The sequence below is a fragment of the Peromyscus leucopus genome, chromosome 23 (genome assembly GCF_004664715.2).
Source record: "Peromyscus leucopus breed LL Stock chromosome 23, UCI_PerLeu_2.1, whole genome shotgun sequence".
Taxonomy (NCBI): Eukaryota; Metazoa; Chordata; class Mammalia; order Rodentia; family Cricetidae; genus Peromyscus; species Peromyscus leucopus.
Genome location: NC_051082.1, coordinates 4,836,368 through 4,860,623, shown reverse-complemented (window position 1 = coordinate 4,860,623; position 24,256 = coordinate 4,836,368). Strand labels below are relative to the sequence as shown.

The 24,256-nt window shown below is 56.4% G+C and overlaps 1 protein-coding gene across 2 annotated transcripts; it reads left to right on the top strand.

Moving 5' to 3' along the window:
• The first annotated feature begins 477 nt into the window (after positions 1-477).
• On the top strand, positions 478-24,180 carry Kctd10 (potassium channel tetramerization domain containing 10). 2 transcript variants are annotated; one of them, XM_028854767.2, is made up of 7 exons: positions 478-583; positions 6,183-6,396; positions 14,039-14,208; positions 16,325-16,411; positions 16,730-16,782; positions 18,080-18,275; positions 21,894-24,180. In XM_028854767.2, the coding sequence occupies exons 1-7, from the start codon at positions 581-583 to the stop codon at positions 22,116-22,118; spliced, it is 948 nt and encodes a 315-aa protein (XP_028710600.1). In that variant the 5' UTR covers positions 478-580; the 3' UTR covers positions 22,119-24,180. The 2 variants fall into 2 exon arrangements, with proteins under 2 accessions (XP_028710600.1, XP_028710599.1); XM_028854766.2 differs by having other exon boundaries at positions 16,322-16,411.
• The last annotated feature ends 76 nt before the right edge of the window (positions 24,181-24,256 follow it).

Sequence of the window (24,256 nt, the reverse complement as noted above, 5' to 3'; positions counted from 1 at the left end):
GCCACCCAGAGAACCGACCATCCTGCTCCCGCTCGCTACCCGCAGGCCGGAGATCTTTATCCGTTCGAGGCCCCCACGCTCGGGGTCCGGGCCGCAGCTGCCGCCGCCTCAGCCCGACACCCCCGAGTTCGCCCAGACCCGGGGCAGCGGCCGAAGCCCGGCCACCATCTTGCCCCGGGTGTTGCGCTCCGAACTCCGCCTAGAAGCAACGATTCAGTTCCGCGAAACAACAGTTCCTCGCAGCTTCTTTGCCCGGGAAAGAAAGCGTCTCTTCATCCCGTCCTCTTCTTTGGCAGCCGAGAAGAAGAAACATCCAGAAGTGGGATACACGCCTGACTCAGTCAACGGGGAGGTGGGACCCACCCGAGAGAGAGAGAGAGAGAGGGGTTACAAGGGGGAAGAGTGCCCACTTCGGGCTGCAAGGGGACACTTTAGGAAGGGTCCCAACTGCGGGGCGGAAGTGGGGTGTGGACAACGGAAGTGCCCGCCCCGGCCCCGCCTCCGCCCCCTGCTTTGAGTAAGCTGGGTGTTTCCTGCCTCTCAGTCCGGATCTGGAGACTCCGGCGTCCTCCGACTTTTCATGGTGAGGGCGGTGGCCGTTGGTCGGGGGGCTACGGGCCGGCGAGGGCGGCGGCGAGGCCAAGGGGGAGGGACCCGCTGGGCCTGGCGCGGTGGGCGCGGTAGCGGAGGGGTGCTGGGTAGCGCGTGCGGGCGCGGTCGCGGCGGGGGAAGGGCTTTGGAGCTAGAACTGGGGGCCTGCGGGTGGGGGGGTCCTGCGAAGGGGCGTTGGGATTTGCGGAGAGGTGCAGGGCGGTGAGCGGACGGGCTCCGGGGACTTGCGTGTTGTTGTTTGGAGATGGGACTTGGAAGATTGATAGAACAAAGAGACGACACCGAAACCGACGCTCGGGGTGGGACATGAAGATTCGGGGTGGGGAGGTGGGGGCCGGCGTGTGGAGAGCGAGGGGCGAGCGGGAAACCTTGGAACAGAGCATTGGGGCATCCTAGGGGCTGTGTCTTGAGTGGTGGGGTTCCAGGCAAGACAGGAAGGGGCTACCTCGATCCTCCAGACCCACGGTCTGGAGCGAGATGACTGTAAATTCCGTGTTTGGAATTCTGGGGGGGGAGGGATGCCAGGTGTCTGAGGTCAGGGTATTCGTGACCACCGAGTGTAGCCTCAAGTGGCATCTGGGTACCTATCTAGTCACTTCCGTTGAGGCCTTAGGTGACCACACCTCGGGAATCTCAGGCTGTCTCCTGTTGCTGTCTGGGCTGTGGGATGGTTTCTGTTTACCTGGGCTTCTCAAGGGTCTGTTCCTTGAATGGTTCTTTGTCCTTGGGTGGGGATGGGCAGAGATCAATCCAGTTCCTCTCTGTTTGCCACTTAACTCCCCTAGAAGATCAGTCCCAAACTGAAGACAAATGAGTCAGCAGGTATTTGGCTTTGATCGGCTCTAGTTTGTGTAAGATAAGGAACATTTTGGCAAAAGAAGGCCAACACCCCAGTAGCTAGCTCTTCAACGGACCCCCAGGCCAGCAGCATTACCTGGGGACTTGTTCAAATCGGCCATGTTTTCAGCCCTAACCACAGACAACCTGGGCACAGATTTATCAGTTTATTTTTACAAACTCTGCAGGTCGTTAGTGATTTGGGTTGTGAAACGGAGGCATTTGACATCAGTCCTTGCACAGTTTTAATTCTTGGCTTCCTTTCCTAAAAGCAAGATTGATAGTATCCTCACTAGACTCTTTAAGAGAAGCAGGTTAAAAATTAACAGTAGAACCAGGCAGTGGACTGCACACACCTCTTTAATCCCAGCACCGGGGAGACAGAGGCAGGTGGATCTCTGAGTTTGAGGCCAGCCTGGTCTACAGAGTGAGTTTCAGGACAGCCAAGGCTACTCAGAGAAACCCTGTCTCGGAAAACAAACAAGCAAAAAATTAGCAGGAGAATACCGTTTGGCCAGGCTCTTGGAATTGGTGGTAACTGCCTTGGAAGCAAGTTCATGGTGCAGAATACTTCAGTCATTTATCCTCTTCAACCTAGTTTTGTTCCAATGGAGCTGCAACCTTTTCTGCTTTGTAGCAGAGACCTCGGTTTAGGAAGGTATTAAGGTTTAGCCACTGTGAGTGCATAGTGCCTCTTAAGCTTCCTTGGGGGAAGAATTCCCCTCAGATGGCTATTAGATAAACTGGCCATCTGAGCTTACTTAGCATCCAAATCACCTGAAAGAGCCTTTTAAACCTAAGTTAGTGGCAGCTGCATCACCTGCTGCTTACCAGCCTTCTGATCAGTTGATCCGGGGTCTAATCCAGGCAGGCACGAAGGTTTTGACTCTAGTAGCTTTGTTTGAAAACACCTGGTCTTAAGGAGTAGAAGAGAAACTTGTAGAAGTAGGATTAGGTGGCCCATGTTTTAACTTTGGGGGGAGGGTTGGAAGGTGATAGTTTGAACAGTCTGTTTCACAAGTTGGGAAACTGAGACCTGGGTTCAATTGATCTTGTGAACATGGCTTGGTCCGCAGGCTTGTTTCTCTCCGCTCACACGAGACGGGCTGCAAGAATTTGGTATTTTCTGGGTGGTTTTGTTATTGTTGTTGCTTTTGTGTTTTCCTGTCTTATTTGTCTGGCTTTCCCCTCAAGTTAATAGTTCTCTCCTTTCTGCTGATTTTTTTTTTTAATCTTTTCAAACATGCAGATGGCTGCTTCCTGCCTTGGGCTCTGAAGCCGAGCAGTGAGACTCTTATTTATGTTGCTTTGGTGGTTTTTTATGTGTGGGTCAGGAATTCACTGGGCCAGCAGAGCAAGAGGTTAGTTAGAGAGCTTCTTCAAGACCACAGGGCTAATTATAGCTGAATTATGGGGTACAGAACCTTTTAGAACAGAGGCTTGTCATCTTGGCCTCGCATTAGACCCAGCTGGGGGAATTAAAAAAAAAAAAATGTTCGTGACCACACCCAGAAGACTGATACATCACAGTTTCTATGAAAAAAGGACCCAGACATTACTGTCTTTTTAAAAGCTCCTCTGGGGCTCCATCGTGTGGCCAGGTAGAGCCATCGTTTGGAGTTGTCAAAGGTGTCTTCAAGCAGTCGGGGAGGAAAGAAGCCTAGATTCACTCATAGCACCGGGAAGATGTCAAAAACAAGTCCGTATTTCAGATGTGTTCCCTCCCTTGCACTGGTAACCCGGCCTGCGCTCCACCCGCCCTCGTTAATGATATCAGCGCATAAAAGGGCCGGACAGCAGCATCACTGTGTATGGTCGGGAAGGGCTCTGCAGAGAAGTCTGCCACTCTCAGGTCACGGTCACTGAGCCCTGGGGGCGTGGATGGATGCAGCCAGAATCTGCTGCCCCAGGGTCTCTCCTGACATTAGGCTAATTAGTTGACTTGGAGTGAGGGGCTCTGGCAAGTTTCCAGGTTTTCCTTGCCTCGCCTGGTGTCTCGGCCTCCGTGGCGATCTTTAATGCCTCCATCCCTTAGTCATTCATAGCTGGAGACAATGACTTGAGACTTGGATAATCATAATTGGAGTGTTTTCCGCTGGAGTGTATAACCGGCCTGGGGCTGTGCTGAGTGCGCTCTGCTCCCCTGGCCTCTGGCAGCAGGAGGGGAAGCCAGCGTGTCTGTCTGACAGCTGGGGCGTTCGGGTGTCTGCCCATGTTCCTGCCACCACTAAGTGTCCGAGTCGGGGCCTTGAACGCCTGTCTGACAACTGAGTCCTTAACTACAAGTTGCTTTTCATCTTTTCTTTCTTTCCTTCTTGACTACATGTCAGCTCTAAATATACCAAGCATCAGGAGCAACCCGGGGCCAGTCAGGCCTCGCCCACATCCTTTGCTTGCTAGTCACGGACCCTCACGGCTTTGAGACGTGACTGACCTCCGTGGGCCATAGGATGGAGATGACAATCCCTGCCTCTCACGTTGTGTGGCTGTCTCGGCCAGAGTGGCAGGAATCAAGTGGTCAAGGACATGAGTGTGTCTAGAGTGTGTCAGTGTTCTTGGACGTAATCAGAGTGGGGCCGCACAGGTGCACATTCGTGGAAACCCAGCCATCTGTACACGGAGAGTGTAATTCATCGGATGCTGCAGTGTGTGCACACACAAGTGCACAGGTGTGTTTATGTCCTGCTCTGTGTGTTTCATGTCAGGTGCCTGGCAAGATGCTAGACTGCTTCCACAGACTGTCTATGTTTTACATGAGTGCGCGTGCGTTCATGTGTGTGTGTGAGAGATAGAGAGGGAGACAGAGACAGAGAGAGAGAGACAGACAGACATTATAAGTTTATATCTGAAAAGATGTAGAAAAGTGTTTCCATTTGGGGCAGATCCCCACCACCACCACACCTGTAAGCCTTTCTTGGCCCTCCAGGTCATCAAAGTTTTGGGAAAAGCTTTATTCCTAGAATCACCTGCCACTGGTGGACATAGTTTCTGGAGGATGTGTTTGGCCATGACTGTTAAAATAGCATCTCCAGGGCTGGTTTGAAAGCCATGGGGAAAGTGTGCGGTGTCCTGCTTTCCTCCTGGTGTCTTTTATTTTGACAGCATGCCTTAGACCCCAGGAGAGCCCCACCTGAGCTTTTGAAACCAGATTTTGTGTGTGTGTGTGTGTGTGTGTGTATCTATCTGTGTCTTTGTGTGTGTATCTGTATTTCTGTATCTGTGTGTGTATCCAGCTGTGATTTCCAGCCACCCCTGAGGGGTGGGGGACAGAGGTAGAAACGCCCGGCCAGAACTGAGAACCTTGAACCGTATTTCCCACACTTGCTCACTGTCTCTGCTCTGACGGGTCGCTTCTGTTTTGTCCCCCGCCTATTAGAAAGATGTATGTTTGTCATTTATAATGTAGTAAGCGTTCACTGGGGGAAAGTCTTTCTGGTAAAAATAAGAAAACCATCATTTTTCGGGCATCTGGGAGTTTGTGCCTGTCAGTGCCCTCTAGCCGGAAGATACAAGGCACTCACCCATGCCCGGGTGGCTGGCTTCCCTCCCGGTTGCACTGGGAGAGGAAGGTACCTCAGGAAGAGGAGGAGCAGGAGTGTTCAGAGAAGTGGCCCTGCTGTGTGCGAGACTCTGTCAGCAGGCAGCTGACTCCGTCCTGAAGGTAGGGCGCCAAGACCAGCAGGCAGAGGCAGCAGCAGGTGCCCAGGGCAGCCAGGAGAGGCTGGCTGGGGCCACATTGGTGTTCTGGATAAGGCCGGTGTCCTTCGGGTGCTCGGGTGCCAGGGTGGACTGTTGTCGTCTTGGTCCTACAGCAGCTTGTTCCAGAGTGGCTTCAGGTGACGTTTCCAAGGCCTCGAAGGGCTGGCAGCCCACGTTGTCTGTGGAGGCCACCTTTCTCTTTCTCTCTCTGTTCTTGCCCCAGATTCAGGGAGCGGATCCAGCCCATCCCTACAAATCTCAGGCTCTAGAATTTGATAGATTCCTATTTAAAAATGAGTTTCCCGAGGTCGGTAAGGACCGGGCGCTAGCCCTGGTGTGAGCTCCCCGTTGATGTCTGGAGGTGCTGTCTGGACCGCTGTAGGATCTCGCTGTCGGGTGACGTGAGGAGGGAAATTGCTCCTTTCCCTGAACTTGCTCCCTCGTCGGCTGTTGCTTGTGCTCAGGGTCACTTTCCCCAAAGGACGTTGTGGGGGTGGGAGTGGGAGAGCTGCCCAGCTCACAAAAGCATGTTAATCCGGAGTCTATTTACAGATGGTCCTTTAGCTGCTCGTGTGTGTGTGTGTGCCGTAAGGAAAGGTAGAGTGACCCAGGCGTGGCTCGGGCTCCTTGACGTGCCAGCCAGGTGCTGTTACTACGGATAGATTTAGAGGCAAACTCATGTCAGCGAGGGTCAGCGGGGTCAGCGGGCAAGGTTAGCCTGGGAGACTAGGTGTGGATCGGAGTGAACTGAGGGATGCATTCCTCTCCTTGGGGGCAGCTGGCCCCCCAGCAGCCACCATTTGTCCACCTGCCCCAGTCAGCCTCTGATTTTAAGAGAAACCAGAAATTGGATTTGTTTGTTTGTTTGTTTTTGGCCTTTGAGCTCTTTCTTGAGTTGTCAACATTGAACATTTTAAATGCAATGTATACATGGACCAAACCAAACACTCTCTGGAGTGAGTTCTGTGCAAATCAGCCTGGAGCTGGAGGGACTTGAGGGGACCTGGTGTCTGACCCTGTCCTCTCGCTGGCAGGAAGAGATGTCAGGAGAAAGCGTGGTGAGCTCGGCGGTGCCAGCGGCTGCTACCCGCACCACTTCCTTCAAGGGCGCCAGTCCCAGCTCCAAGTACGTGAAGCTGAATGTCGGGGGAGCCCTCTACTACACCACCATGCAGACGCTCACCAAGCAGGACACCATGCTGAAGGCCATGTTCAGTGGGCGGATGGAAGTTCTCACCGACAGTGAAGGTGAGTCTGCCTGCCAGCCGTCGGCTGCTGGTCCCTAGTTTGACATTGCGCTAAGTGCCACAGACATGCTAGTGCTTAAGGACGTCTGTCTGTCTGTCTGTTCGGAAGTCCAGTGTTGGAGAGTAGTTGTACACACGCTTGTGTGCAGGAAGCCCGGAGAGACTAGACTTAGTCTGGGGGTGTGGTCAGGGAGGGCTTCCTGAGGAAGTGGCACTGGAGCTGAGGCCAGACTGAGTAGGAGTCACTGGTGCCGATGAGGACTCCTAGTCTTGGCAGGTCTGCTGTGTGACTTTGAGCAGGATTCTTGTGCTCCAGGCCCAGCTTCTTGTAAATGTGGGCCAGGGCGGCTTGCCTTGCTGCTCCTCTTCCGGTTGGCGGGGTCACAGCCCCGCCTGGGCTGTGCTTGCTCTCAGAAGACAGGGTTTATGGGTGGGCGGTGCCCTCCTGCCGTCACAGAGTATTTGTGGAAATCCAGACAATGGCACCCCAGCTTCAGAAGGAAGCAGATGTTATCTGAGAATCCAGGGTCCTTGTGCATCTCGGTCCTCCCAGTTGCAGCCTTGGCAGGGTTCTGGAAGCAGCTGAGAGGCTGTGAGGGCTGAGGAAGCTTCTTGAAGAGGCCATACTGCAGACCAGACAGGGTTCACAGCCCTCGTGGCTCTGCCGGACCGTGCCTGTGGACCGGCCGGCCTGCTCCTGCTGTAGATGCACGCTAAGGGTGCCTTTGTCCCGTGCAGTCTGGGTCACCCAGCATCTGGGGACAGTGTTGTCATCACCATAGCAGACAGGTCACACGTGCCCATCAGTCACCAGGTCTCCTGCTCCCCCCCCCCCCCCCCCCGGAACTCTGGGTCCAGCAGTTCGCGGCTGTCGTTTCTGTTCACCCTCGGTGTAGCCCTTTGCTGTGGGATCAGTTAATGCTTTTTCCAGAACTTCGGGTCTCGCAGAGGAGATGCACCCTCCTCCACCGACCCGGAGATTGGCTGGTTCTTATTCTCTGAGGTTGGGCATGGGCCCATCACCCAAGCCAGATCACAGTGGGTCAGCCACTTGCTTGCTGCCAGAACCCTTCAGCCCCGTGGAGGCCTGGCTGTCGGGTTGGCATTCTGACCTCAGCGTCGTCACCCTGCCAGGCAGAGCCGTCCTGATGCCCTTGGAGGGACCATGGCACAGCCTGACCTATGGCCTACATGCTACTCCAGGAACATTCTTAGGTCCAGCTAGGAGTAGAGTCCCTGCATTTCAAAGGTTCACCCCGATTTGGGGACCCATCACTGCTAGCTGCACTCAGGTTTGCTACAACCAGAAGTGCCAGGGCTGGACACGTGGTTCAGCTTTTGCAGAGGACTGAAGTTGGTTCCCAGCACCCACGTCAGGCAGCTCACAACTGCCTATACGTCCGGCTCCAGGGTATCTGATGTCATCTTCTGCCTTCTGTGGACACCCAGTGCTCATATGGTCACACAGACACTCTTTTTTTTATTTGTTTGTTTGTTTGTTTTGGTTTTTCGAGACAGGGTTTCTCTCTGTAGCTTTGCGCCTTTCCTGGAGCTCACTTGGTAGCCCAGGCTGGCCTCGAACTCACAGAGATCCGCCTGGCTCAGCCTCCTGAGTGCTGGGATTAAAGGCATGCACCACCACTGCCTGGCCACAGACACTGTCTTTAAAAAACAAATGTCACAAGCAACAGCTGAGCAAAGGCCCCACACTAGGGCTTCTCATGAGAAGGGAAGGAGGTTTCAGAGTTCTGGCAGCGTATGTGCCATGTTGCTAGACGTCCCCGGTCATGGCAGAGAGAGAGTGGCTTGGGGGGCCGTGTCCGAGCTGGCGGGAGCACCCCCTTTCAGCACCGCCGCTTGCCTGAGCGCTGCCGTGTGCACACAGTCCTGAGCAAAGAAGAACGTGGGTGTGGGAAGTCCCTCGGGCTGAGTCCTGCCGGCCTCTGCCACACGGCAGAGCCACAGCCGACGTTTACGGGGCCTTTGCTCCTGTCGGGCACGGCGCCAGTCTTGCCTCCCGGGCCGTTTACTGGAACATTGTGACATGAGTGAGTGGCTTTCCCTGAACCTCAGCTCGTGGTACTTGACAGAGTTATGAGAGTGCGTGAGGACGCTGGAGAGCCACGTGGTCAGCGCCGAGTGCTTTGGGCACACTGGCCGTCAGGAGGACAGAAGAGCCTGCCGCCTCCGTGGGGGAGGCAGGGAGCCCCACCTTGCCCTTCTGGAGTGGATGTGCTGCGGTTTGGCATTGCGCCCTCGGGGTGCCTTTTCTGGCACAGTGGCCGTGAACAGACCTTTGCCTGACTTTTCGGAAGAGTTGACTTCTGGGCTAGAGTTTCCCCGTGAGTTCTCATCGGCATCTCCGTGGCCCAGCGGGTTTGTGCAGCGGCTCCAGCAGTAAGAATTGGATTCTGGCCTGGGACGGTGCTCAGTGGAGGGAGCGCCTGCCAGGGGCGCTGACGGGGGTTCAGTCCCCAGCAGCCAATAAAAAACTGGGCGTGGTGGCACGTGCCTGTGATTGTGGCATTCTGGAAGTGGAGGCAGGAGGGTCAAGAGTTCAAGGCCTGTTCTCCCCTCCCCCGTTTCTCCTCAGCACTGGCTGCCCCTCACTCCCCGTGGTCAGGTCTCTGACTAACACATTCAGAATTCCAGTGTAGAGACCGGCTGAAGCAGAATCATTCATTTTACCGTCTGCACATCCTCCCAGAAAGCCACAGTCCAGTGTGGCCTCCGTACCTCGTCTGCTGGCCTCGCTCCTCTGTAGTGGCAGCTGGTAGCCTGACCCGGGGTCCTGGGTGCAGCTCCGTCTCCTCACCCGAAGCAGCTGGGAGGCCTAGGTTGGCACAGTAGGGAATCTCCAGGCGGATGCAGTGTGCAGCCAGGCTTGGGAGCTGCGTTTTGAGGTGTTAGGTTCACCGCCGCTGTGGAGGTTACTGAACAAGGTGTTCTGTTAGTGTGGCTTCAGACAGTATTTGGCGTTCTTTTCCGCTCTTGTTCATTCATCATTGTCCTCATGACGTCATGAGGAAATAGCTCCTGCTCAGGTTTTCCCTGTGGTAGAGTAATCCCTTCTCGACACGTGCTGCAGCTGATGGAACATGTCTGGTTGATGGCCCCGTGTTAGCTGTTGACTTTCCCCGGGGACGTGGGCAAGGGCTGGCCCTTCCCTCTCTGCCTCGCAGTCTCAGGGTCTGCAGATCAGCTCTTAGCTGCCCCGGGTGTCCCTCCCTACTTCGTTCCCAGAAGCAGCGGGGACAGTGTCTCCCATGGTATTGCCAGAGCTTCCTTCCACTCAGGTGGCTGTCGGTTCGGCGGTTCACGGTGGCCTGGACTTGTGCCAGCACTGGGCACCGCTGAACCTTTCGACCACTGCCCAGCTGCTGCCCACTCAGTGTCTGTTTCTCTTTGCATTTGCCGACTTCTGTGTGTTGTGCGTCTCTTCTATGGTAATCGGTTCGACTGCATCTGCACCAGGCTTTTTTGGGGGGCCACCAGCCCGCTCCCAAATCATGACACAGAGACTTTGTGGGGTCGGGGTTTAAGACAGGGTTTCTCTGTGTAGCTGGCCTCGAACTCGAGATCCTCCTGCCTCTGCCTCCTGAGTGCTGGGATTAAAGGCGTGCGCCGCCACTGCCAGGCAACAAGGAAACTTCTTATTGGTTAGGAATGCTTGGCCTTAACTTAGGCTTGTTTCTTGCCAGCTCTTATGACTGACTTAACCTGTTTCTCTTCATCTACGTTTTGCCTCAGGGCTTTTTACCTTTTCTGTCTATATGTCCTACTCTGTGTCTGCTGGCTGGCGGCTGCCTGGCTGGCCCTGGCATCTCCCTCGTTCTCTCCTTCTCTCTCCCATTTATTCTCTGCCCACCAGCCCCGCCTATCCCTCTTCTGCCAAACTATTGGCCGCTCGGCTCTTTAGATCAGCCAGGTGCCTTAGGCAGACCAGGTGAAACAGCACATCTTTTCATAATTTAATGACACAAATGTAACACACCTTTACACAGTTCAAGTAATACTCCATAGTATAAACAAGTGCGACACATCTTTACACAGTTACATAGTCCACAGTACCCATCTAATTCACAGTTTCTTTTCTCTCTCCTTTTTGAACCTGCCGCTCTGTAAAGTACGTGTTCTGAGTCCCATCTCCTTGTGATTCTGTTTGGAGACATCGCCTCCCGGTCTGACTTAACTCGGTTTTCTGGAGAGCCTCTACATTTCCGCATTGCTCTTATGGTCAGGTCTCTGTGTCCGTTCTCTCCTTTTCCTCTTCCCGGTCCCCCCTGTCACTCCTCCTTCCCCCCTCCCTCCCGGTACTGGGACTAGAGCCTGGGAACCGCACTTTCTAGGCAGGACTCTGTCTGCCCTTCGGGCCCATCCACGGGTCCTGATCTGGCTCAGTGATTCTCAGATAAGGACTGTTGTTGCTTGTGACCTAAGGGACATTAGCAGTGTCCAGAGATGTCTTTGGTTGTCACATCCTGGGTGCCGGGAATGCTGCTCAGCGCCTGCAGCGCCCTGGCCAGGCTCCGTCTCCCGAATCTTGATCAGTGGAACCAGGGCTGGAAGTCGAGCCCTGAGACTCGGTTCGGGAATTGGATTTTGTAACAGGTATCAGAGTGACTGTGGAGACCGGGCAGGCTTAGAGTTGGAAATACCTGAGTGTGGTGAGGAAAGGCTTCCTAGAGGAGGAAGGGAAGGGTTAGGAGAGCTCAGGCTTCCCCAGAGAGGAACCACCAGTGTGTGCATGAGGGGAGCCCAGTGGTCCCATGCCTCAGCAGCACCCCTGACCCCCACCCCCACCCCACCCGCCTTCTGCCTTGGTCCCTGAAAGCCACACTGACTCCCTCCTGAGTTCTGGAACACGCTGCTTCCCGACAGTCTTGCTGTCCTGAGCACCATCGGTGGGATGGGTTCATTGTCACAGACCTGTCGCTGACAGGCTGGTGTTGTGCTGTGTGCTTTCTGTCTGTCCTCTGGTCATACCTGCATGCCAGCACTGTGCATTCGTCTGAAGAGACTGACTGCTGGACCGAGAGCTGAGGGGAATACTGAGGTGTGAGCAGGCAGGTGACAGAGCCCTGGCAGTCACCACTGTGTAGACACCGAGGCATCCTGGAGCGCATCCGAGCCTCTGGGCTGTATGGCCCGTCCTGCTGTCGTGCTGACCCTGGAAGCCGTCCTGAATGCTGTGTGCTCCAAGGAGCAAGGAGCTGCTTGGTGGCTGTTTATTGTTCTCTGTGCAGACGCTCGAGCAGACTGTGAGGGGTAGATGCCTGCCTTGAGCGCAACCAAAAGATTTCAAGTCGAAATGCTAATTGAAACCTCATGGAGAGTGTGCCTGGCTCCTTTGCCCTTATTTGTTCAAAGTATGTCTTCCCCACAAGCACTTCCTGACGTTCTTGAGCTGGAGCCCAGTGTCGCGGCCCGCCTGGTGGTTTATGGAAACTCTGGGCTGTCACTGAGGTGATGGAATGGGGGCCTCTTGAGCTGGTCCTGCATAGACGGCAGGGCACAGGCAGGCTCGTTCCTGTCAGCCCAGTGTGTCACCAACTGCTGTTTCTCTTGAAGCTTTGGGGTCCTTGTTCTTTTTCTTCAGATTTGTTGTGTTGTGTTTGGTTTTCCGAGACAGGGTTTCTCTGTGTCACTTTGGAGCCTTTCCTGGAACTCACTCTGTGGCCCAGGCTGGCCTCGAACTCACAGAGATCCGCCTGGCTCCCGAGTGCTGGGATTAAAGTGGTGTGCCACCGCCGCATGGCGAGGGTCCTTATTCTTAGTGACTGAATCCTGACCCCCACCCCCACTTTGGAATGCTACCAAGCATCTTGGGGACTCTGTATCTGCGGAAATGCAGAGAATAAGCCTCCCTGAGAAGAGCAGTTGAGGTAATACTGGCATTCCATACTATGTCCTCATTTGGTCTGAGGAACTTGGGGGCTGTGGGCTGGATGCATGTAGGCTGAATTCAACTTACATATATATACATGTTTTATTTGCCTTTTGATGGGTTGAGAACTGTTTAATTTACCATCCTTTAAAAAAGAGGAGATTGACAAAAGAATCCGAATTTCTAACTTTTCTTGGAATGCTAGAGCTCAAGAAGCCCTGGACCCACTTTCCTTCTTGGCCATTTTTGACTGAATAGGTTGAGGCCACACTTGGGAAAGGGTGTGCTCCCTGTCCGGCCCTGGCCTGGACCACACGGCTGCACACAGGCTGCTTGCTGTGCATTGTATATACTAGAAAGTACCTGTCTTGTTTTCCCGGACCCAGAAGGAGGGATGTGTGGCACCTGGAGGTCAGTGCCGGAGGACTTGCCTTTCCAGCCTGCTTAGCAGCACGTGCCCTGCTCACAGCCTGGGCATTCTTTCCCCTGCTCCATGTGGCAGTTTCCCGCTGAGGCTCTGGAGGGAGGCTGCCCTTAGCAGCAGGTGCAGAAACAGACCAGCAGTCTGCGGAGGCCCAGGAGAGGGACATGGGGATGGCCTTGTCGGGGTACAGAAGAGCTCAGAAAGCACCAGAACCACAAGAGGCCACTGGCAGAGGCTGGGTATGGGAGTTGGGGTGTAATGAGGTGGCCAGGTGTGTAGCATGTGAAAGGGTACTTTTCTCGTCCCCTTCCCTGGCTTAGGGGCCTGGGGATCCAGGGCAGGACACGGTGGCGTCAAGAGTAGAGGTGCCGGCTCCTGCCTACCATACCCTCCACACCATGCTCTGCACTGGTCAGGAGGGATGCCAAGTCCCCTTGCCTGCAGTCACTGTGTGGGCTTCCTTACCCATCTGACTGCTTTTGAAAAATTGATTTAAGGTCTGTTTATCTTTGTTTTATGTGTAGGGATATGTTGCCTGCATGTATGTCTGTGTACCACATGAGTGCCCAGTCCCTGCAGAGGTCAGAAGAGGATGTTGATGCCCTGAGACAGGAGTGACAGATGGTTGTGAACCGCCATGTGGGTGCTGAGACTTGAACCCGGGTCCTCTAGATGAGTAATCAGTGCTCTTAGCTGCTGAGCCATCTCACCCGCCCACTCCTCCCACCCCAGCACCACCCCACCCCACCCCCACCCCCACCCTGACTGCTCTCGTGAGAGATGACAGGTCTTCGCCCCTTTCTACCTCTTGGTTGCTCCTTTGTCCCCAGGCTCCGGGCCTGACCTCCTCGGAACACCTTCCAGAGACGTCCCATGTCAGGAAAGGGACTTTAAACCAGTGGGCGGGTAGAAGCGTCGTGAGCCGGGGACAGTTGGAGAGGACTCTGGTTAGCAGGGTCAGTCTTGGTTCTTCCCCCCGTGCCCGGTGCTGGCCAGCAGGTGGGACGCTCCTCCGTGTCCAGTGACAGGTTCTGCTGCCGTCACTAGCCCAGGAGTGCGTGCTGTGTGACGTCATGGGTAGCTCTAGCCGTGTCTGACGTGTGACCAGAGGTCACAGTCGGGGATGTCTGGCCGATCGGCTCTGCTGTTGCTGCTGGAGTCGGGCTTTGGTCTCTCGGGTGTTTGCCAGGTCCTTCTGCACATGTTCAGACGTGAGCTGCTCTGGGGTCTCGTGGGACTGACGACCACAGGAGTCGGGGAATTGCGCCCAGCCATGGTGCTCACCTCCCTGAGAAGTGTCATGTGACGAGTTACCCTGTCACCCCACTGCAGGCTGGATCCTCATTGACCGCTGTGGGAAGCACTTCGGGACAATACTCAACTACCTTCGAGACGGGGCTGTGCCCCTGCCTGAGAGCCGCCGGGAGATCGAGGAGCTGTTGGCGGAGGCCAAGTACTACCTGGTGCAGGGCCTGCTGGAAGAGTGCCAGGCAGCCCTACAAGTAGGCACCCTCTGTCCGTCCCGCATGAGGGGACCAGATCTGTCTGCCACCTTCCTTCCCCCTGCCAATGGGCCCTGCCTCACGGAGTGAGCCTGGGACCTGCTGCAGCAGGTTTGCGCTCAGCCCTCAGGGAGCCGCCCCCTGTCCCTAGGATGGGGTGGTTGTACCATCCCACCTGGGGTGCTCTTGTCTCAGGGGTGCTGGACAGTCTCTGCTCTGCACTGCGGAGCCGCCTGGCTGCTCAGATCTCCATCTCAGTGCCTGTGCATCCTCTCACGTAGACCGCGGCCCCTCTGGCTCCCCCGGGAGTCTGACTTCCTACATCTGCCACGGTTGGAAGTCCAGAGAAATGTCCAGACACGCTCCCTCCCTCTTCTGTGTCCTGAAGCAGGGCCAGGGAGAGCCAAGCCCACAGCACGTGTAGTCGGGAGCTTTTACTGTGGAGCCTCAGAAGGTTCCTTTGTGCTGTGATGGGGTTGCGACTGCACCTTCCCTGAGCCTCGGAGCTGTGTCTGGCCCTCCCTGGAACGGTCTTCATAGTCCCGAGTTCGAGGTATTGGCCTTGCCACACACCTCTCTTGCCTGTGAGCCTTTGTAATGTTACAGATTTCCCTGGAGTCATTCTTACATTTATTGATGTTATGCAGGCGCATCGTTTAGGAGGTAGAGCAGCACTGCGTGATTGATGGCTCGTGCCCCATAGCCTTCCCCGCCCCCGTACCCCCTTCCCCAGGCTGGCTCTCTGCCGCCGTCTGTTCTCAGCTTTAGCCATGACCTCCTGGACTTAGAGAAAATTAGACTTCCCCTCTCATGCTCCCTCCCCTCCACCAACCTTCTGCCAGAAGTGTTTAGTCGCAGCTTTGCGTTAGACAATGGCCTGAGTTCACCCTGCCCTTGTCAATCTCGCTGTGCCCTGGGCATTTTGTTTGCTTGATCCCCAAGTCCACAGATAGGAGGATGAGTCTCATGCTGGGCTGTCCAGATGTCCCCAAGATCCTCTGTGTCGCCTTTGTGTCGGGACGTGTCCTCTGGCTCCTCCGTCTAGATCTGGGGTTCAGCCCCCAGGACTTGCCTCCTGTCCTTTCCCTTCTGTGTCTGAACACTGCCCTCATGGCGTGCCACCCTCGCTGAGAAGGTGCCACGTCTGTCCTTGACTGTCCGCTCCCTCTGTGCCTCTCTCCTTGCATTTTCACGCTGTTGGTTCCGATGTCATGGTTGAGAAGCTCCCCATGCATAATTGGATGACCCTTGGCTTCTGTGGAGGCCCAAGGAGAAGCTACTGTGTGGGGCCGGGAGTCCTGGTCTTCCAGGCCTTCAGGGTTGGATAATAGACTGACATCTTCACTGGAGGGGAGCCCCCTGTAAGGAGCCCTCTACTGCCAGGTGTGCCGGGGCCTGAAATTTGGGCACTCAGAAGGCAGAGGCAGGAGGATCACAGGTTTGAGGCCAGCCTGGTCTACATAGCAACTCTGATTAAAAACTACAGAAGCCCTGTACTTTTTCTGTCTGTGGGGTGTAAGCATGGCTGCCTGTCAAAGTCTGGGGCTGACAGGCTTGGGGGACCTGCACGTTGTCAGAGCAGCGACATGTCTCCATCCTCTGCTCTGCCACCACTGCAGGAATGCGACCTTTCTCCTGTGACCGAGATGGCTCTGCCCTCCCCCTGCCCCTAGCCTGCGGTCGTCCTGAGGACTGTCCGGCTTCTTGCCTCCCTCACATGGGCTTTGCCTCTGGCTCTCCCCTCATCTCTCAGCCGGCGTCTGCTTGCCAGCTCAGCCTTTGACCCCGGTGTCTTCTGACTTCACATCTCCGTTCTGCTCGTCACTCCAGTGGGTTGTAGGGGCTTTGGCTGTCCTCACCTGCCCTGCTGAGGGTTTCCTGGGCAGAGAGAGCTGTGCCATCCACTGTTACTGGGCAGTCGGTCGTGCCACAGTCCTGAACAGAGCAGACTCCTGCCCTGGTCTTTCCCCTTCCCAATGACAGGTGTCAAGTGTCGGCTTCTCTCCCCCATGACTGTCCTATGTCTCCTCATCAGGGCCTGGCTTCCTGGCTGGCCAGCTTAAACAGCTGTGTGCTAGACAGACCCCTGGGCTGAAAGCGTCTTTTGTTCCAGCAGAACAAAGATACTTACGAGCCCTTCTGCAAGGTTCCTGTCATCACCTCCTCCAAGGAAGAGCAGAGGCTTATAGCGACTTCAAACAAGGTGTGTAGAGGCTTCTAGAGGGCTGACCCTCACCACCAGGATTGGAGGGGGGGGTGTTTGGAGTGGGGGCAGCAGGGCCTGTGTTCTGAGATAAAGGCCGGGTTCCGAGTAGGAAGCCCCACATCCCCACATCCCGTGTTGTCCCTGCCCCTGGAGCAGGCCGCGCCCTCCTCCTCCTCCTCCTGTAAGCTCCGCCAGCCCCTGCCCGCAGCCCCTGCCCGCAGCCCCTGCCCGCAGCCCCTGCCCGCAGCCCTGCGGAGCCAGTGCCCACTGACCGCACGCCACCGCCGGCGGTAACGCCTCTCCTTCCCCCCGCAGCCGGCCGTGAAGCTGCTCTACAACAGAAGTAACAACAAGTACTCCTACACCAGGTGAGCGCCAGCAGCCAGCCGTCGGGCCGGCCGCCTGTGTCCGTCTCACCGGAGGGAGGGCCCTCCGCCCCGTAGCTGGGTAGACCGGAGGGCGGGCAGAGGGAGCTCCGAGGTGGGATTCCCTCGCTGGACAGTCCCCCTTTGGTGCACTTGAGTGCTGTTGCCACGGTGTGCAGCCACCAGGACTTTCCAGAATGAGGGCGCTTTTCCACCCCACAGGCAGTCGGCGTCCCTCATCTTTCCTGGCCTCCAGTGGCTCTTAACACACGTTTCTGTGTCTGTACATTCGCCTGTTTCCAACATGTCATGTGATAGAACATGTGGTGACCAATCCCGTCACTTGACAGTGTTTTTGGGGCTAAAACGCCATAGCACCATCAGTAGCCATTCCCCTTGGGGCAAAACGCTGTCGTTTTCTTGTGTGGACTGCCGAGTTTTATTCGCTCGTCAGCATGGGCGTTCGGGGTGTTGGCACTTCCTCACTCTTGAATAATGTTGCTGGGAGTTCAAGTTGAGGGGTTTTGTGGACTTGGTGTTCCTTTCTCTTGAACACTAGGAGTGGGCTGCAGTCATCTGTGACTGGTGCAGTTATGGAGACCACACTGTTTTAACAATGCCACCAACGAGATGGGGTTTCTAAAGTGCCTTTGCCTCTCAGGAACATGCTCTGCAAATGAGCGGCTTGAGAGATGGAGGGATTTAATGGGCTCACGAGACCCACAGACTGACCTAGAATGGAAAGTCTTCTTGGAGCTGGGCGATGTGGTGCACGCCTTTAATCCCCCACTCAGGAGGCAGAGGATCTCCATGAGCCCGAGGCCAGCTTGGTCTACAAAATGAGTTCCAGGACAGCCAAGGCTACCCTGTCTCAAAAAAACAGAAACAGAAGTCTTCCTTGGGCTTTGCTGTTATGTACCTCATGGGGCTTGGCTGAGAAAGGGGCAGGGCGGGCTCAGTAGCTTGTGCCCAGTGGTCCTGCCTTCAGTAATCTGCTTAGGCCTGTGTAGGGCAGGCATGCAGCCAGGGGTGAGGGGAGCACAGGCTTCAGGCCGCAGCTGTCTTTTGAGACCCGTCCAGCTCTGCCATGTAGACGTTTCTGGACTTGGACAGTGAGCTGGTGTCTTTGGGCTCCCTTCTCCTTCCTCGGGCAGTAGATACTACAGGCCGTTCTCGAAGGTTCGCCAAGTAGAACTGGAGGAGAGAGGAGGAAGCAGGGAGGCCTCTCCTGCGTGGAGAAGCATTGGTGGGCATGTGTGGTGGCTGCAGCCCGGGCTCACCTCCTCAACACTCTCCGCAGCAATTCTGACGACAACATGTTGAAGAACATCGAGCTCTTCGATAAACTTTCCCTGCGCTTTAACGGGAGGGTCCTGTTCATAAAGGACGTCATCGGGGATGAAATCTGCTGCTGGTCATTTTACGGCCAGGGCCGGAAAATCGCGGAAGTCTGTTGCACCTCCATCGTCTACGCCACGGAGAAGAAGCAGACCAAGGTAAGAGCTGGGTGGGTGGCCCTGAGTGCGCGCGCATGCCCTCCCCGCCTGCCCCACTGGGCTGGGCCAGGTCTGTGTGTGGTTCTCTACTGACACGCACAGAGATGGCCGTGCTCCCCGCTAGCTCGGGCAGTCCAGGTGGAATCAGGTTTGTTCCTGTGCCTGGGTGCGCCCGGGTGCCAGTGCCTTCTCTGTCTATCAGTCATTGCTAGCCCTTCTGATGGCCCGTGCATGGTCAGCCTCCTCTGTGCAGTGGTGCTTTCCACCAGCACGGGCCGTCAAGGCTGAGGTGGCCCTGCTGCCTTCCCAAGCTGGCCCTTGACTGCCCCTGGCGGTTCATCCCCGTCCTTCTCTTGTCTGCTTACCTAGACCTGTCTTCCACTCTCATGGGCCCCACATGTCATTCCTTTTGAGATGATCATCTGCATGTGAGTGCAGGTGCATCGGACTCCCCGGAGCTATAGTTACAGACGGTTGTGAGCCACCTTACGTGGATCCTGACAACCACTCAGGTCCTCTGGAAGAGCAGCCCGTGCTCTTAACCCCTGCGCCATGCCTTCAGCCTCCCACTTGTCACCTTTCCAAGCCACCTGACTTCCTCACTGAGCTGGGTATTGGATTTACTTTGCATCCTTCTCTCAAGCCAATAGTGTCTGTCGCTCTAGCGGAGCGGAGCTGTCCTACAAAGCTAGATCGTACAGCAGAGTGCTGCTCACCCACCCAGGGAGAGGGTGGTCTCACTCACCCTCCTCCCCACTCTCCCTCCTCCCCACTCACCCTCCTCCCCACTCTCCCTCCTCCGCACTCTCCCTCCTCCGCACTCTCCCTCCTCCGCACTCACCCTCCTCCCCACTCTCCCTCCTCCGCACTCTCCCTCCTCCCCACTCACCCTCCTCCCCACTCACCCTCCTCCCCACTCTCCCTCCTCCCCACTCTCCCTCCTCCCCACTCACCCTCCTCCCACTCCCCCTCCTCCCCACTCTCCCTCCTCCCACTCCTCCTCCTCCCCTCTCCCTCCTCCCCACTCTCCCTCCTCCCACTCCCCCTCCTCCCCTCTCCCTCCTCCCACTCGCCCTCCTCCCCACTCTCCCTCCTCCCCACTCACCTCCTCCCCTCTCCCTCCTCCCCACTCTCTCTCCTCTCCACTCTCCCTCCTCCCCACTCTCCCCTCCTGTTTGCTGTGCATCCTGTCATCTCTTCCTCACTCCGAGAGAAACCTGATTACCTGTGACGTTAAATCTGCCAAGAGCAGATTGCCGCGGTTCTGGTCGCCTGTGTTCAGTCCCCGGATCGGGTTACTGTCACCCCTGCAGCTCTGGGAGTTGTAGTTCTGTGGGGTCCCAGAGCTGGCGGAACACTGGTGATACAAAGCAGACCACCGAGAGACGCAAGACCCTTTAATTGATGATGGGAAATTGAAGTCACGGGATCCGACAAGTCGAGGGCCGTGTGCTGCACATCACCCGGCGTCATGGCCATCAGCTTGTGATGGTGGTTCCCTGTGCGCTCCCCTCCTTCCCTGCACGGGGAGCCTGAGCTAAGTGCTCAGACTCTCCTGACAGGTAGAGACTGCTTCTGAGGTAGCCAAGGGGAGAGTGCTGAGGCCCTCTGTTTCAAACATGGCCAGGGGCCGGAGCCGCCTGCTCGGTGTGCAGACTGCGTCATGCTCTCCATAAGTTCTTAACCGTTCCCAGTGCTCATTTAGAGCTTCCTGGGGAGCAGAGGGATTCAGCAAGCACATGCTTGGAGCCCAGGTGGTCTTAGACGAGCAGAAGTCTCCAGGGGGAAACCGGAGCTTTTTTGTGAGGCTTGTTGATTGCAGGGTCTGGCTCTGGGGTCAGGGTCCTTCTCTTCTCCTGGCTCCTTTAGTGATGACCTCGCCCCTCTGGTGCCCAAGGCCTTGGTTTTCCAGGTAATTGGTGGCAGCACGCTGGTCCTGGATGACATCAGTGCCTCCTCCTCCCCCCCAAACATTGAGCTCTGTGGGGCCCACACCTGTGTCACTGTCTAAGCTGCCTGTTCTTTGGGGGGGGGGGTTTGCATGGTAGAGACTTGACGGCATTCCGGGTGCATTCCTAGGGCTCTCCCCACACTTGGGCCTGTGCAGCCTGCCTGTAATAGGGTTCCTAACCCTCGATGAGGCAATGGTAATCCAGCAGAGCTCCGCCCGCCCCTTCCTTGTGTTCACCGTCAAGCTGTGTGGTCTCTGTGAACTCCTGGGTCAGCACTGTCACCGAGCCTGTCTGTGGGCTGCTGTGTCTGCAGCCCTGCAGCAGACATCACTCCTGCAGTGTGCATTCCTGCACCACGCATCACTCCTGCAGCGGGCATTCCTGCAGCAGGCATCACTCCTGCAGCATGCATCACTCCTGCAGCAGGCATTCCTGCAGCGTGCATTACTCCTGCAGCGTGCATTCCTACAGCATGCACCACTCCTGCACCACGCATCACTCCTGCAGCGGGCATTCCTGCAGCATGCATCACTCCTGTACCACGCATCACTCCTGCAGCAGGCATTACTCCTGCAGCATGCATCACTCCTGCAGCAGGCATTCCTGCAGCATGCGTTACTCCTGCAGCGGGTATTCCTACAGCATGCATTCCTGCAGCGTGCATTCCTGCTCTCCTCCTCACTTCTCCTGCTGTTCGTGTGACAGCTGCTTTCGGGCCTCCGGGAAGCCCAGCATCTTGTGTCCTCTCCGCCCCGCTGGCGTCTGCCGAGTGAGCTTTCCCGGGACTGAGATGGTCTTGCCGCCTCACGATCCTGAGTAATTTAGACCACGCCCTGTTAGTGTATCAGGTGTAGGGCAGTAGGTCTTGTCCAGTTCCTAGGGAACTGTGGTTTTGTTGTTGTTGTTGTTTCTGTTTTTAATATTCTCTGTCTCCTCTCCCTTGGCATGGGGAAGAAGGTCAGAGAACAGTCTGTGGGAGTTGGTTCTCTCCTATCCCATGTGGGTCCTGGGAATTGAACTCAGGTTGTTAGGCTTGGCACCTTCACCCGCGGAGCCCTCTCACTGGCTCCAGTACACACTGTTGTGGCTTTGCTGGCAGCGGCCACTGCGGGATTCAGGCACACGTTCCAGCCAGCCCTGTGACTGGAGTTGTGGTGCAGTCTGTCGGGGTGGCACCGTCTGTCGGGGTGGGCACGACCCAGTGCTGCTCTGTGTGAGGAGGGCAGGCCCTGCCGCTGGGGGCTGTTCAGGTGCCGTAGTTTCCGAGGCTCCCTCCTTCACAGCCCCGAGGACCTTCCTTGTCCTGGGCTCCCTTGTCTCAGCTGCGCTAAAGCTGGGGCTTCGCGTCTCCCGGCTGCCGCCGTCTTCCTGCCTAGGCCCGTGTCTGAGGCCACCGGCACGAGGTGAGAGACAGCAGCGGGTGTTCATCTGCCCACCCTGCTCACCACAGCTCTCCACCAGAGAGGAGGGCGTCACCCGAGCAGCCACAGGCCCTGGGTGCGGCCATGAGTCTGCCGAGGCGCCAGAGTGAGACCATGGCAGACAAAGGGGTTGTCCCCCCCAAGGCTGACATGTTGGCTCTCCTGTGACTGTCTTCATTGTCAGCCTAGGAGCCTGGTTAGCCCGATGGCCCTGCTAACGGACCCACTGTGTTTGGGGGGCACAGGTTGAGTTCCCCGAAGCCCGCATCTATGAGGAGACCCTGAACATTCTGCTGTATGAGGCCCAGGACGGCCGAGGACCTGACAATGCACTCCTGGAGGCCACAGGTGGGGCGGCTGGACGCTCCCATCACCTGGACGAGGACGAGGAGCGGGAACGGGAGCGGATAGAGCGAGTTCGGAGGATCCACATCAAGCGTCCCGACGACCGGGCCCACCTCCACCAGTGAGCGGGCAGGCGAGCACCAGCTGCCCTCCCTCCGCCCGCCCTCTGCCCCCGCCCCCCAGACCCTGTGCAGGCTTCGGGGTACCTCCCACTCCCCCTGGAGTCTGGAGACACTTTTGTAACAAGCCAGATGATTATTTTGATATTTCTCGACAAAGCGGATTGCTTCTGTGTTGACCCAGACGTGCACCCCTTCTGAACCGAGCTGTGTCTGCGGGCTCTGCTTCTCGCGAGAGCCTGGAAAAGTGTGAATGAGTCTGGCGTGTGTGAGCCTTTGTGGCAGTATTTATTTTTATGGCTGTTGACTACCTATCAGGGCTTCTTAAGTGACACTCCTTCCTCCAAGGGCTCCTTTGACAGTTCTGAGGGGCTGGGTGGGTGGCAACCGTCCAGCAGGGTGTCCGGGAGCGGCCTGGCCCTGCCTGTTGTGTTCTGACCAGGCTGGGAGCCTGCTCTGTACGGTTTTGTGACTAGAGCTCATTGGCCAACGGTTTCAGCTTGTGGTGGTGGACAGGGGACCCAGTGTGCTCCCAGCCCCCTGTCTGGCACGGAGCAGACCATTCCCTGGCAGTGAACTCTGCTGTCATCCGGGCCCTTCCCGTTGCTGGGCTTGTTGACACACACTTCCCAGAAGGTCATCTGCACACCTGCAGCCATTGCTCCAGACCGCTGCCTTAAGGGTCTGCTCCCTGCGGGGCCCCCGACACGTGGCCCCGGGTGAGGACACGCCAGGAGCCTGCAGGCTGACTCAGGGCGCTTCCCTGCTCTCCTATCGCTGCCTTCAGTTCTTAGTTCTCTGCAGACCAAGTGGGCGTGCAGATACCTTTGAGTCTTGTGTGTTCGAGGATGTGTGTGGCTGCTGGTGAGGACGTGTGACTGTGGGCACGGGTGCCGGTGAGGACGACGACACACCTGTCACCTCTCCTGTCTGCGCCTGCGCAGAGGTGAGTCCTGACTGACACGGTGGTCGTGAGTAGACTAGTTACGAGGCGAGTGCTTGATGAAGGAATTGTTACTATTTTAGACCAAAGGTATGAAGTGGATAATCTGTCAGGTTTTTAAAGTTTCTAGTTTGTGACGGTTTTTACAGCTCACTTTGTGCGTGACAGTCGTGTACCTTTCTCTTGTATCTGGCAGCGAAGCCAACAGTAAACAATCCCGACTGGATCGAGGAACTGTGTACTGGGTAGATGCTTTTTACACAAGGGTGTGGCCAAACTTTTGTATGGAGAGCCGAGAAAGGGAGCTTACAAATCATGTTTCATGAGTTTTTCTACTGTGTGTTTTCAGTGTCAGCCCTGCCCTGTGGGTTCACCCTTTTAGGAAGTGACCGTGAATGTCCGTCCCGGTGTTTCCTGTAGGAATGGAAAAGCCATTGTAGACACTGTTCAAATGTCCGTGTGCAGGATGGTTGGCGGCGGTTGGCTCGCCATGGCCTCTGCGCCTTACGGTTTCTGTTCGGGCAGCTCTCTCTACTTCCTCTTTCCTCCAACCTTGTGCCTACAGCTTTGCACCTCCCGCGCCCCGCAATAGGACCAGGCCTGGCACACCTTCCACGGTGCCCGGTAGCACCGGCAGCTGGGTCGGCCAGGGCCTGGCCCGGCGTCAGTCGGTCCAAAGCTCTGTTCCGCATTGCACAGACCAGCATGACGGACAGCAGTCAGCATTTCCAGTGCAGAGCCATCCAGAGCATCACTGCGCTTGGGTCTGGTGTAAAGAGTGATGTTTTATTGCACACTAATGGCTCACAATTAAATTGGAATAGCTTTTTGTCCGTGGTAACCAAGTCCAGTGTTTGTGGCAGCTGGGCCCACCCCACCCCCCTACCCGGTCCTGACGCGGCCTCTGTTGCCTTCCTGGGGAAGGGGGGCTGTTGGACCGCTCTCTAAGTCGGGGTCCCGCTCAGGTGCCACCTCCCGTGCCTGCTGCTCACGGCTGGCACTCAGCCCATCACTAGCCTTCCTGTCCGCACTGTGGAAACAATGCTGCGAGCTTTAGACACGCTCACTGTTGTACAAGCGTCTGTGGACACGTGTAAAATACACATTAAACTGTGCTTCTGTTCACATCTGCCTCTGGTCATTTCGGGAACGCTGGTCTGCGGGGCTGCTGATGTGCAGCAGAGAGCGAGGGCCCCTCCTA

Bases quoted from the DNA above. Each gene is read 5' to 3' on its own strand.
- Kctd10 (XM_028854766.2), top strand. The intron at 16,783-18,079 runs GTGAGCGCCAGC...CACTCTCCGCAG, and splicing joins AACAAGTACTCCTACACCAG to CAATTCTGACGACAACATGT. The intron at 18,276-21,893 runs GTAAGAGCTGGG...TGGGGGGCACAG, and splicing joins CGGAGAAGAAGCAGACCAAG to GTTGAGTTCCCCGAAGCCCG.